The sequence below is a fragment of the Oncorhynchus gorbuscha genome, linkage group LG09 (genome assembly GCF_021184085.1).
Source record: "Oncorhynchus gorbuscha isolate QuinsamMale2020 ecotype Even-year linkage group LG09, OgorEven_v1.0, whole genome shotgun sequence".
In the NCBI taxonomy this organism is placed as follows: Eukaryota; Metazoa; Chordata; class Actinopteri; order Salmoniformes; family Salmonidae; genus Oncorhynchus; species Oncorhynchus gorbuscha.
In genome coordinates, this window is record NC_060181.1 from 18,824,649 (window position 1) to 18,839,098 (window position 14,450).

Sequence of the window (14,450 nt, forward strand, 5' to 3'; positions counted from 1 at the left end):
AGTGTTATTGACACCCTGCTCTCACAGAAACCTGTTTTGCGGATCACACCTCTTTTGGGAGAAATGTCAATAGCAATTCTCCCCCTTTCTATTAAGCTTTTTGTAGGTGTCAATCTCCTGAGAGTGTTCTCTGGGGTTGGTGAGTGTAGCCGGAGGCCTGTTATGTTATCAGCCTCTAAATGTCAGTCACAAACACTTAGACGCAGGAATACATGCTAACAGATTTTGAAGTGCAGTACTTTTTGAATATTGTGTTGCAGGCTATTCTTATGATAAAGAATGGTAGAGAGGAAGTCCCAAAATCCATATGAATGTATTATTCAATAATATCTCTAATTGACTCAAATAAAGTCAGTAAGTAGCATATGTGTATTGTAGTTTTACAGTTGTTTGAATTTTGGTATTTGTAGTATGAGCCATGACGAAGCGGTATTGTGTTTGAGGTTTGTTTACAGTGTGTCTCACCAGACGTGTGGTCACAGGTAGTGATAATGGCTTTTAATTTCAAAGCCCCACAGGAGTCTTCCCATGAGCCTGTCTGTTGTCTCTGTGGACCACAGAGGAGGAAGCTGCCGTGCCATGTGTGTATGTGTGTGTGTTGTGAAATAGTGACCACTTAGGTGATTAGCCAGTCAGTTTGTGTGTGTGTATCCCCTGGAGTGCCTTAATGGGGGATTTGGGCTGGTGAGAGAAACACAAGAGTCACCCCACAGCAGCAGATTGAGGAGAGGAGAGGAGAGAGGAGAGGGGAGGAGAGAGGAGAGTAGAGAGGAAAGGAGAGAGGAGAGGAAAGGAAAGGAGAGAGGAGAGGAGAGGAGAGGAGAGGAGAGGAGAGGAGAGGAGAGGAGAGGAGAGGAGAGGAGAGGAGAGGAGAGGAGAGGAGAGGAGAGAAGAGAGGAAAGGTGAGGGGAGAGAGGAAAGGAGAGAGGAGAGGAAAGGAGAGGGGAGAGGAGAGGAGAGGAGAGGAGAGGAGAGAAGAGAAGAGAAGAGAAGAGAGGAAAGGAAAGGAGAGAGGAGAGGAGAGGAGAGGAGAGGAAAGGAAAGGAAAGGAAAGGGAGAGAGGACAGGACAGGGGAGAGAGGAGAATCGGTGCCCAAAAATACCGATTTCAGACTGTCATGAAAACTTGAAATCGGCCCTAATTAATCGGCCATTCCGTTTAATCGGTCGACCTCTACTTTCAACATGGCACTGTCATAAGATGGCACCTTTCCAACAAGCCAGTTTGCCCTGCTAGAGCTGCCCTGGTCAACTGTAAGTGCTGTTATAGTAAAGTGGAAAAGTCTCGGAGCAAGAAAGGCTTAGTCTCGAAGTGGTAGACCACACAAGCTCACAGAACAGGGCCCCTGACTGCTGAAGCCGTCTGTCCTTGGTTGCAGCACTCCCTACCAAGTTTTAAACTACCCCTGGAAGCAACGTCAGCACAATGGATGTTCCTCAGGAGCTTCATAAAATTGATTTTCATGGCCGAGCAGCCGCACGCAAGCCTAATATCACCATGCACAATGCCAAGCTTTGGCTGGCGTGGTGTAAAGCTCGCCGGCATTGGACTCTGGAGCAGTGGAAACGTGTTCTCTGGAGTGATGAATCACGCTTCACCATCTGGCAGGCTGACAGACAAATATGGGTTTGGTGGATGCCAGGAGAAAGCTTCCTGTCCCAGTGCATAGTGCCAACTGTAAAGTTTGGTGGAAGAGGAATAATGTTCTGTGGCTGTTTTTACATTTACATTTACATTTACATTTAAGTCATTTAGCAGACGCTCTTATCCAGAGCGACTTACAAATTGGTGCATTCACCTTATGACATCCAGTGGAACAGCCACTTTACAATAGTGCATCTAAATCTTTTAAGGGGGGGTGAGAAGGATTACTTTATCCTATCCTAGGTATTCCTTAAAGAGGTGGGGTTTCAGGTGTCTCCGGAAGGTGGTGATTGACTCCGCTGTCCTGGCGTCGTGAGGGAGTTTGTTCCACCATTGGGGGGCCAGAGCAGCGAACAGTTTTGACTGGGCTGAGCGGGAACTGTACTTCCTCAGTGGTAGGGAGGCGAGCAGGCCAGAGGTGGATGAACGCAGTGCCCTTGTTTGGGTGTAGGGCCTGATCAGAGCCTGGAGGTACTGAGGTGCCGTTCCCCTCACAGCTCCGTAGGCAAGCACCATGGTCTTGTAGCGGATGCGAGCTTCAACTGGAAGCCAGTGGAGAGAGCGGAGGAGCGGGGTGACGTGAGAGAACTTGGGAAAGTTGAACACCAGACGGGCTGCGGCGTTCTGGATGAGTTGTAGGGGTTTAATGGCACAGGCAGGGAGCCCAGCCAACAGCGAGTTGCAGTAATCCAAATGGGAGATGACAAGTGCCTGGATTAGGATCTGCGCCGCTTCCTGTGTGAGGCAGGGTCGTACCCTGCGGATGTTGTAGAGCATGAACCTACAGGAACGGGCCACCGCCTTGATGTTAGTTGAGAACGACAGGGTGTTGTCCAGGATCACGCCAAGGTTCTTAGCGCTCTGGGAGGAGGACACAATGGAGTTGTCAACCGTGATGGCGAGATCATGGAACGGGCAGTCCTTCCCCGGGAGGAAGAGCAGCTCCGTCTTGCCGAGGTTCAGCTTGAGGTGGTGATCCGTCATCCACACTGATATGTCTGCCAGACATGCAGAGATGCGATTCGCCACCTGGTCATCAGAAGGGGGAAAGGAGAAGATTAATTGTGTGTCGTCTGCATAGCAATGATAGGACAGATTCTCGCTATACACCAAGTCACTTGGCTCTGTCATAACCTCACATGGTCTCTCCTATCATTGCTATGCAGACGACACACAATTAATCTTCTCCTTTCCCCCTTCTGATGACCAGGTGGCGAATCGCATCTCTGCATGTCTGGCAGACATATCAGTGTGGATGACGGATCACCACCTCAAGCTGAACTTCGGCAAGACGGAGCTGCTCTTCCTCCCGGGAAGGACTGCCCGTTCCATGATCTCGCCATCACGGCTGACAACTCCATTGTGTCCTCCTCCCAGAGCGCTAAGAACCTTGGTGTGATCCTGGACAACACCCTGTCGTTCTCAACTAACATCAAGACGGTGGCACGTTCCTGTAGGTTCATGCTCTACAACATCCGCAGAGTACGACCCTGCCTCACACAGGAAGCGGCGCAGGTCCTAATCCAGGCACTTGTCATCTCCCGTCTGGATTACTGCAACTCGCTGTTGGCTGGGCTCCCTGCCTGTGCCATTAAACCCCTACAACTCATCCAGAACGCCGCAGCCCGTCTAGTGTTCAACCTTCCCAAGTTCTCTCACGTCACCCGCTCCTCCGCTCTCTCCACTGGCTTCCAGTTGAAGCTCGATCCGCTACAAGACCAACGGAGCTGTGAGGGGAACGGCACCTCAGTACCTCCAGGCTCTGATCAGGCCCTACACCCAAATAAGGGCACTGCGTTCATCCACCTCTGGCCTGCTCGTCTCCCTACCACTGAGGAAGTACAGTTCCCGCTCAGCCCAGTCAAAACTGTTCGCTGCTCTGGCTCCCCAATGGTGGAACAAACTCCCTCACGACGCCAGGACAGCGGAGTCAATCACCACCTTCCGGAGACACCTGAAACCCCACCTCTTTAAGGAATACTTAGGATAGGATAAAGTAATCCTTCTCACCCCCTCCCCCCTTAAAATATTTAGATGCACTATTGTAAAGTGGCTGTTCCACTGGATGTCATAAGGTGAATGCACCAATTTGTAAGTCGCTCTGGATAAGAGCGTCTGCTAAATGACTTAAATGTAAATGTAATATTGGCTTTTTCTTCACAACTCTGCCTAGAAGGCCACATCCCAGAGTCACCTCTTCACTGTTGATGTTGAGACTTGTGTTTTGAGGATACTATTTAATAAAGCTGCCAGTTGAGGACTTGTGAGGTGTCTGTTTGTCAAACTAGACACTCTAATGTACTTGTCCTTTTGCTCAGTTGTGCACCGGGGCCTCCCACTCCTATTTCTATTCTGGTTAGAGACCATTTGCGCTGTTCTGTGAAGGGAGTAGTGCACAGCGTTGTACGAGATCTTCAGTTTCTTGGCAATTTCTCGCATGGAATAGCCTTCATTTCTCAGAACAAGAATAGACTGATGAGTTTCAGAAGAAAGGTCTTTGTTTCTGGCCATTTTGAGCCTGCAAACGAACCCACAAATGCTGATGCTCTGGATACTCAACTAGTCTAAAGAAGGACAGTTTTATTGCCTCTATAATCATAAGAACAGTTTTTAGCTGTGCTAACATAATTGCAAAAGGGTTTTCTAATGATCAATTAGCCTTTTAAAATGATAAACTTGGATTAGCTAACACAACGTGCCATTGGAATACGGGAGTGATGGTTGCTGATAATGGGCCTCTGTACGGCCAATGTAGATATTCCATAACAAATCTGCCATTTCCAACTACAATAGTCATTTACCAATTTGTAAGTCGCTCTGGATAAGAGCGTCTGCTAAATGACTTAAATGTAAATGTAAATAGGAGAGACCATGTGAGGTTATGACAGAGCCAAGTGACTTGGTGTATAGCGAGAATAGGAGAGGGCCTAGAACAGAGCCCTGGGGGACACCAGTGGTGAGAGTGCGTGGTGAGGAGACAGATTCTCGCCACGCCACCTGGTAGGAGTGACCTGTCAGGTAGGACGCAATCCAAGCGTGGGCCGCGCCGGAGATGCCCAACTCGGAGAGGGTGGAGAGGAGGATCTGATGGTTCACAGTATCGAAGGCAGCCGATAGGTCTAGAAGGATGAGAGCAGAGGAGAGAGAGTTATCTTTAGCAGTGCGGAGCGCCTCCGTGATACAGAGAAGAGCAGTCTCAGTTGAATGACTAGTCTTGATACCTGACTGATTTGGATCAAGAAGGTCATTCTGAGAGAGATAGCGGGAGAGCTGGCCAAGGACGGCACGTTCAAGAGTTTTGGAGAGAAAAGAAAGAAGGGATACTGGTCTGTAGTTGTTGACATCGGAGGGATCGAGTGTAGGTTTTTTCAGAAGGGGTGCAACTCTCGCTCTCTTGAAGACGGAAGGGACGTCGCCAGCGGTCAGGGATGAGTTGATGAGCGAGGTGAGGTAAGGGAGAAGGTCTCCGGAAATGGTCTGGAGAAGAGAGGAGGTGATAGGGTCAAGCGGGCAGGTTGTTGGGCGGCCGGCCGTCACAGGACGCGAGATTTCATCTGGAGAGAGAGGGGAGAAAGAGGTCAGAGCACAGGGTAGGGCAGTGTGAGCAGAACCAGCGGTGTCGTTTGACTTAGCAAACGAGGATCGGATGTCGTAGACCTTCTTTTCAAAATGGTTGACGAAGTCATCTGCAGAGAGGGAGGGGGGGGGGGGCGGGGGAGGAGGATTCAGGAGGGAGGAGAAGGTGGCAAAGAGCTTCCTAGGGTTAGAGGCAGATGCTTGGAATTTAGAGTGGTAGAAAGTGGCTTTAGCAGCAGAGACAGAGGAGGAAAATGTAGAGAGGAGGGAGTGAAAGGATGCCAGGTCCGCAGGGAGGCGAGTTTTCCTCCATTTCCGCTCGGCTGCCCGGAGCCCTGTTCTGTGAGCTCGCAATGAGTCGTTGAGCCACGGAGCGGGAGGGGAGGACCGAGCCGGCCTGGAGGATAGGGGACATAGAGAGTCAAAGGATGCAGAAAGGGAGGAGAGGAGGGTTGAGGAGGCAGAATCAGGAGATAGGTTGGAGAAGGTTTGAGCAGAGGGAAGAGATGATAGGATGGAAGAGGAGAGAGTAGCGGGGGAGAGAGAGCGAAGGTTGGGACGGCGCGATACCATCCGAGTAGGGGCAGTGTGGGAAGTGTTGGCTGAGAGCGAGAGGGAAAAGGATACAAGGTAGTGGTCGGAGACTTGGAGGGGAGTTGCAATGAGGTTAGTGGAAGAACAGCATCTAGTAAAGATGAGGTCGAGCGTATTGCCTGCCTTGTGAGTAGGGGGGGAAGATGAGAGGGTGAGGTCAAAAGAGGAGAGGAGTGTAAAGAAGGAGGCAGAGAGGAATGAGTCAAAGGTAGACGTGGGGAGGTTAAAGTCGCCCAGAACTGTGAGAGGTGAGCCGTCCTCAGGAAAGGAGCTTATCAAGGCATCAAGCTCATTGATGAACTCTCCGAGGGAACCTGGAGGGCGATAAATGATAAGGATGTTAAGCTTGAAAGGGCTGGTAACTGTGACAGCATGGAATTCAAGGGAGGCGATAGACAGATGGGTAAGGGGAGAAAGAGAGAATGACCACTTGGGAGAGATGAGGATCCCGGTGCCACCACCCCGCTGACCAGAAGCTCTCGGGGTGTGTTTTTCATGGTTCGGGTTAGGCCACTTTGTTCCATTGAAGGGAAGTCTTAACTAGAGGTCGACCAATTATGATTTTTCAACGCTGATGCCGATTATTGGAGGACCAAAAAAGCCGATACCGATTAATCGGCCCATTTTATTTGTAATAATGACAATTACAACAATACTGAATTAACACTTATTTTAACTTAATAAAATACATCAATAAAATCAATTTAGCCTCAAGTAAATAATGAAACATGTTCAATTTGGTTTAATAAATGCAAAAACAAAGTGTTGGAGAAGAAAGTAAAAGTGCTATATGTGCTATGTAAGAAAGCTAACGTTTCAGTTCCTTGCTCAGAACATAATGAAAGCTGGTGGTTCCTTTTAACATGAGTCTTTCATATTCCCAGGTAAGAAGTTTTAGGTTGTAGTTATTATAGGAATTATAGGAATATTTCCCTCTATACCATTTGTATTTCAGTAACCTTTGACTATTAGATGTTCTTATAGGCACTTTAGTATCGCCAGTGTAACAGTATAGCTTCCGTCCCTCTCCTCGCTCCTCCCTGGGCTCGAACCAGCAACACAACGACAACAGCCACCATTGAAGCAGCGTTACCCATGCAGAGCAAGGGGAACAACTACTAGAAGGCTCAGAGCGAGTGACGTTTGAAACTCTATTAGTGCGCGCTAACAAGCTAGCCATTTCACTTCGGCTACACCAGCCTCATCTCGGCAGTTGATAGGCTTGAAGTCATAAACAGCGCAATGCTTGACGCACAAGGAAGAGCTGCTGGCAAAACGCACGAAAGTGCTGTTTGAATGAATGTTTACGCGTCTGCTTCTGCCTACCACCGCTAAGTGAGAAACTTAGATACTTGTATACTCAGTCAGATTATATGCAACACAGGACACGCTAGATAATATCTAGTAATATCATCAACCATGTGTAGTTAACTAGTGATTATGATTGATTGTTTTTTGTAAGATAAATTTAATGCTAGATAGTAACTTACCTTGGCTTACTGCATTCGCGTAACAGGCAGTCTCCTTGTGGAGTGCAACGAGAGAGAGGCAGGTTGTTATTGCGTTGGACTAGTTAATTGTAAGGTTGCAAGAGCTGACAAGGTGAAAATCTGTCGTTCTGCCCCTGAAAGAGGCAGTTAACCCACCGTTCCTAGGCCATAATTGAAAATAAGAAGGTGTTCTTAACTGACTTGCCTAGTTAAATAAAGGTATATAAATAAAATAAAAATATTATTCTAATTATTTTTTTAATTGGCAAATCGGTGCCCAAAAATACAGATTTCCGATTGTTATGAAAACTTGAAATCGGCCCTAATTAATCGGCCATTCCGATTAATCAGTCGACCTCTAATCTTAACGCTGTAGCATACAATGACATTGTAGACAATTCTGTGCTTCCAACTTTGTGGCAACAGTTTGGGGAAGGCCCTTTCCTGTTTCAGCATGATAATGCCCCCGTGCATAAAGCAAGTTCCATAAAGAAGTTGTTTGTCGAGATCAGTGTGGAAGAACTTGATTGGCCTGCACAGAGCCCTGACTTCAACCCCATCGAACGAATTGGAACGCTGATTGCGAGCCAGGCCTAATCGCCCAACATCAGTGCCTGACCTCACAAATGTTCTTGTGCCTGAGTGGAAGCAAGTCCCCGCAGCAATGTTCCAACATCTAGTGGAAAGTCTTCAGAAGAGTGGAGGTTGGTATAACAGCAAAGTGGGGACCAACTCCATATTAATGCCCATGACTTTGGAATGAGATGTTCGGCGAGCATGTGTCCACATACTTTTGGTCATGTAGTGTATGTGTGTCTCTTTGTGATTTAAAGGCTATTTGTGTCTCTCTGTGTGATTTAAAGGCTATCTCTGCCTGTCTCTGTGATTTAAAGGCTATCTCTGCCTGTCTCAGTGTGATTTAAAGGCTATCTCTGCCTGTCTCAGTGTGATTTAAAGGCTATCTCTGCCTGTCTCTGTGTGATTTAAAGGCAATCTCTGCCTGTCTCTGTGTGATTTAAAGGCTATCTCTGCCTGTCTCTGTGTGATTTAAAGGCTATCTCTGCCTGTCTCTGTGTGATTTAAAGGCTATCTCTGCCTGTCTCTGTGTGATTTAAAGGCTATCTCTGCCTGTCTCTGTGTGATTTAAATGGTACCTAATGCCTATGTGATTTACAGTTTTTCTCAATAGCTTTGGCTCAATTCTCAAATGAGAATATATTTTTTCAAAGCAATAAGTTCAAATCTCTGAACAATTAGTATCTTGTTAACACCAGATTTGAATTTCTTATTAATTTAAGCAAATTACGTGTTTTGGCACGCGTGCAAAAGATTAAGTACAATTGTCTACAATTTGCACAATAACTACATGCACATGGCTGATCAAAACTGATGAGTTGATTCTCAGTGAAATTGTCATACTCTTCCACAACTTCTAAACATGATTTCACTGTGAACCATCACATGCAAAATTATCCATTCAATGATCAAAGTCAGTCAGACATACATGTATATTCAATAAATATCAATGACATGGAATGTTTGTAAGGTCTGCTAAATTGGCAAATTACCTGCCAGGTGACATAGTAATGAAATAGGAATTACAATCTTACAAATCAACCAATCAAGTTTGGAAGCATATATATGGAGCTTGCACACAGCACAATCACTATCATGTGTGAACATGGAGGAACATCACAACTCTGAACAGTAGCTACATGCTCGTGGAAGAGAAATAAGAAGATGTGTAAGAATGTGTGGTGGTGGTGTTAGGGGAAGACATAAAAGAGAAATAGGTAGAAGGCATAGAGTAAGAGTCCCTGTGGAAGAGGGACTCAATGGAAGAGGCTGGTCAGAGAGTACAGCCTAATGTCAACAGGTCCACAGTGTTATAAACCATGGTGTTACAATGGAAGAGGCTGGTCAGAGAGTACAGGCTAATGTCAACAGGTCCACAGTGTTATAAACCATGATCTGACAATGGAAGAGGCTGGTCGGAGAGTACAGCCTAATGTCAACAGGTCCACAGTGTTATAAACCATGATCTGACAATGGAAGAGGCTGGTCGGAGAGTACAGCCTAATGTCAACAGGTCCACAGTGTCATCAATTGTGCAAACATTCCGTAGGGAAAACAGGTAAATATGTACTTGTTCTTTACTTTTGTTACAGCATCTCATTCAAAACAATACAGCAACTATTGTAAAGGTAAATGCAAGTCTGAAAATCACAATGTACTGTAAGATATGTATGCAGAATATATAGTAATACAGTAACACAGCACAATTTGAATACAATACACTATCTGTAACATGGTCTCTTTGTGAATTCTGTCATATATACAGTGCCTTGCGAAAGTATTCGGCCCCCTTGAACTTTGCGACCTTTTGCCACATTTCAGGCTTCAAACATAAAGATATAAAACTGTATTTTTTTGTGAAGAATCAACAACAAGTGGGACACAATCATGAAGTGGAACGACATTTATTGGATATTTCAAACTTTTTTAACAAATCAAAAACTGAAAAATTGGGCGTGCAAAATTATTCAGCCCCCTTAAGTTAATACTTTGTAGCGCCACCTTTTGCTGCGATTACAGCTGTAAGTCGCTTGGGGTATGTCTCTATCAGTTTTGCATATATATATAATATATATATATGCCATTTAGCAGACGCTTTTATCCAAAGCGACTTACAGTCATGTGTGCATACATTGTACGTATGGGTGGTCCCGGGGATCGAACCCACTACCCTGGCGTTACAAGCGCCATGCTCTACCAACTGAGCTACAGACATTTTTTTCCCATTCCTCCTTGCAAAACAGCTCGAGCTCAGTGAGGTTGGATGGAGAGCATTTGTGAACAGCAGTTTTCAGTTCTTTCCACAGATTCTCGATTGGATTCAGGTCTGGACTTTGACTTGGCCATTCTAACACCTGGATATGTTTATTGTTGAACCATTCCATTGTAGATTTTGCTTTATGTTTTGGATCATTGTCTTGTTGGAAGACAAATCTCCGTCCCAGTCGCAGGTCTTTTGCAGACTCCATCAGGGTTTCTTCCAGAATGGTCCTGTATTTGGCTCCATCCATCTTCCCATCAATTTTAACCATCTTCCCTGTCCCTGCTGAAGAAAAGCAGGCCCAAACCATGATGCTGCCACCACCATGTTTGACAGTGGGGATGGTGTGTTCAGGGTGATGAGCTGTGTTGCTTTTACGCCAAACATAACGTTTTGCATTGTTGCCAAAAAGTTCAATTTTGGTTTCATCTGACCAGAACACCTTCTTCCACATGTTTGGTGTGTCTCCCAGGTGGCTTTTGGCAAACTTTAAACGACACTTTTTATGGATATCTTTAAGAAATGGCTTTCTTCTTGCCACTCTTCCATAAAGGCCAGATTTGTGCAATATACGACTGATTGTTGTCCTATGGACAGAGTCTCCCACCTCAGCTGTAGATTTCTGCAGTTCATCCAGAGTGATCATGGGCCTCTTGGCTGCATCTCTGATCAGTCTTCTCCTTGCATGAGCTGAAAGTTTAGAGGGACGGTCAGGTCTTGGTAGATTTGCAGTGGTCTGATACTCCTTCCATTTCAATATTATCGCTTGTACAGTGCTCCTTCGGATGTTTAAAGCTTGGGAAATCTTTTTGTATCCAAATCCGGCTTTAAACTTCTTCACAACAGTATCTCGGACCTGCCTGGTGTGTTCCTTGTTCTTCATTATGCTCTCTGCGCTTTTAACGGTCCTCTGAGACTATCACAGTGCAGGTGCATTTATACGGAGACTTGATTACACACAGGTGGATTGTATTTATCATCATTAGTCATTTAGGTCAACATTGGATCATTCAGAGATCCTCACTGAACTTCTGGAGAGAGTTTGCTGCACTGAAAGTAAAGGAGCTGAATAATTTTGCACGCCCAATTTTTCAGTTTTTGATTTGTTAAAAAGTTTGAAATATCCAATAAATGTCGTTCCACTTCATGATTGTGTCCCACTTGTTGTTGATTCTTCACAAAAAAAATACAGTTTTATATCTTTATGTTTGAAGCTTGAAAAGTGGCAAAAGGTCGCAAAGTTCAAGGGGGCCGAATACTTTCGCAAGGCACTGTAGGACTGCACAACGACCTCATGTTGATGACAGAGCAGCTCTACATGTCATATATAGGACTGCACAACAACCTCATGCTGATGACAGAGCAGCTCTACATGTCATATATAGGACTGCACAACGACCTCATGTTGATGACAGAGCAGCTCTACATGTCATATATAGGACTGCACAACGACCTCATGTTGATGACAGAGCAGCTCTACATGTCATATATAGGACTGCACAACGACCTCATGTTGATGACAGAGCAGCTCTACATGTCATATATAGGACTGCACAACGACCTCATGTTGATGACAGAGCAGCTCTACATGTCATATATAGGACTGCACAACGACCTCATGTTGATGACAGAGCAGCTCTACATGTCATATATAGGACTGCACGACGACCTCATGTTGATGACAGAGCAGCTCTACATGTCATATATAGGACTGCACGACGACCTCATGTTGATGACAGAGCAGCTCTACATGTCATATATAGGACTGCACGACGACCTCATGTTGATGACAGAGCAGCTCTACATGTCATATATAGGACTGCACAACGACCTCATGTTGATGACAGAGCAGCTCTACATGTCATATATAGGACTGCACAACGACCTCATGTTGATGACAGAGCAGCTCTACATGTCATATATAGGACTGCACAACGACCTCATGCTGATGACAGAGCAGCTCTACATGTCATATATAGGACTGCACAACGACCTCATGTTGATGACAGAGCAGCTCTACATGTCATATATAGGACTGCACAACGACCTCATGCTGAGTATCTGTGTGATTTAAAGGGTATCTGTGTGATTTAATGGGTATCTGTGATTTAAAGGGTATCTGTGTGATTTAAAGCGTATCTGTGTGATTTAAAGGGTCTCTATGTGATTTAAAGGGTATCTGTGTGATTTAAAGGGTATCTGTGTGATTTAAAGGGTATCTGTGTGATTTAAAAGGGTATCTGTGTGATTTAAAGGGTCTCTATGTGATTTAAAGGGTATCTGTGTGATTTAAAGGGTATCTGTGTGATTTAAAGGGTATCTGTGATTTAAAGGGTATCTGTGTGTTTTAAAGGGTATCTGTGTGATTTAAAGGGTATCTGTGTGATTTAAAGGGTATCTGTCATTCACCAGGTTTCCATCTAACCTTTCTAATGCGAGTAAATAACGTTGGATAAAAAATGTAATGACAGGCCTCATTGAAAATAAAAACGTTTTTCGGTAAAGTTTCCAAATACCAACAAAACTGTTATACAAGGTTGGATCTTTTTGTGTCTGTAAAATTAATTATGCGAGGAATGTCGGTGGAAATGCTTTTATGCTCAAATATTGATATAATAACAATGATATCAAAGTTAACTTGGAGTCATGCGATGACATGTTGTGTGGTCCTCTCACTATGACTCGTCAGGAAAGCATGCAGTTTATTAGGCTACAGATGAAATAAGTTATGAACTTCACAGGGTGGTGAAAGTGCAAGGTGATGAGCTTGATGCTCCTTTCAATACATATCAAGGGTCTTATTCTGGTGACATGGTGATTGATGCTTTGCTGTCGTTTGACAATTATAAATAATCTCGCTCTTTTGTCCATAATAATAATCTCATGTAGGCTACATGTGCGCTCTAGCCAAGCACACAGATAGAGCTGTTGGCTAGAGTACACGTGCCAATACCAGAATGGGCTCATTCTCTATATAACGCAGATTTCTTGTGAACACCATCAGTAGAGTTGAAAAAGCAATGGAATCCGATTTAACTTGTATTTTTTATTTGGTACATGGGAATTTATCCGCAAAGGGCATTTTTATGTCACACGCAGCCTTTTATCTGAAACAAGTCAATTTGATGGAAACACATCTCTGGTTGGAAAATGCGTGTATTTTTTAAATGCGGATTTTAGACTATTCACATGAAAATCTGTCACCAATTGGATGGAAACTTAGCTTATGGCTGTCTCTATGTGATGCCAAGGGTATCTATGACTGTCACTGTGTGATAGAAAGGGTCTATTTTTTTTATTTAAAAGGTATCTGTGTAATTTAAAGGGTATCTGTGTGATTTAAATGGTATTTTGAATTGAATTTACTTTATTTTGGGTAACAGACATATACAATAAAATGTTCAATGTGGATCCAGAGGATATCACTTGAAAGTATGAATTAAAACGCTTGTTTCCACAGTGGTCCTCGATGGTAAAAACAAGAACACATATAATGATTAAAAGGCAAGAGGAAATGACAAACAACCATAAATATATTCATTTATATTGACATCCTAAAAGGTGGCACTATTCACTGCACTTCACCCTAACCTTAAAAATCAACCATATTCATTTCACGTTAAAACAATCTATTAATTGCACATTTGAATGATTTAAAAAGTATCTGTGATTTAAAGGGTATCTGTGTGATTTAAAGGCTATCTATGAGTCATGAGGACGGATAAGTCAAATCCTCTGTGTGACCTCTACTATGTGGGTTAGGGCCTGTACATAGTGTTTGTGCCCGCATGTGTGTGTATCTGTCTCTATTTGTGTGTGTATCTGTCTATGTATGTGTGCTATGTGTGTGTATGCATCTGTCTCTGTGTGTTGTTAATCTGTGTGTGTGTGTTCCTCTGTCTCCTCCCCAGGAGATGCAGCTGGAGCATGCGCGGCAGGCCTTTGTTCAGAGGGACAAGGCCCACAGCGGCTCCATCTCCGCCCTGGACTTCAGGGACATCATGGTCACCATCCGGCCCCACATGCTCACACCCTTTGTGGAGGAGAGCCTGGTGGCGGTGGGTCTGGCTTCCTGGTTCTCTGCTTCTCCTCCCTCTCTCCCTCTATCCTTCTCCTAACATGACACAAAGACACAGCGTATGGAACCTCAAACCTCTCTGACAGCAAACCAGGCAGTTAAATATATCTCTCTCACACCCATACACACACACACACACACACACACACACACACACACACACACACACACACACACACACACACACACACACACACACACACACACACACACACACACACACACACACAC

General features: G+C 44.8%; 1 protein-coding gene across 2 annotated transcripts in view; it reads left to right on the forward strand.

The window, feature by feature from the left end:
- The window catches only part of LOC124043243 (calcium-binding mitochondrial carrier protein Aralar2-like), a 141,928-nt gene that overhangs the window by 19,967 nt on the left and 107,511 nt on the right, over positions 1-14,450 (forward strand). For both annotated transcript variants that reach the window (XM_046361605.1, XM_046361606.1), the window contains exon 6: positions 14,053-14,199. In XM_046361605.1, the coding sequence (XP_046217561.1) occupies positions 14,053-14,199 (147 nt within the window). The remainder of the gene's footprint in view (positions 1-14,052; positions 14,200-14,450) is intronic.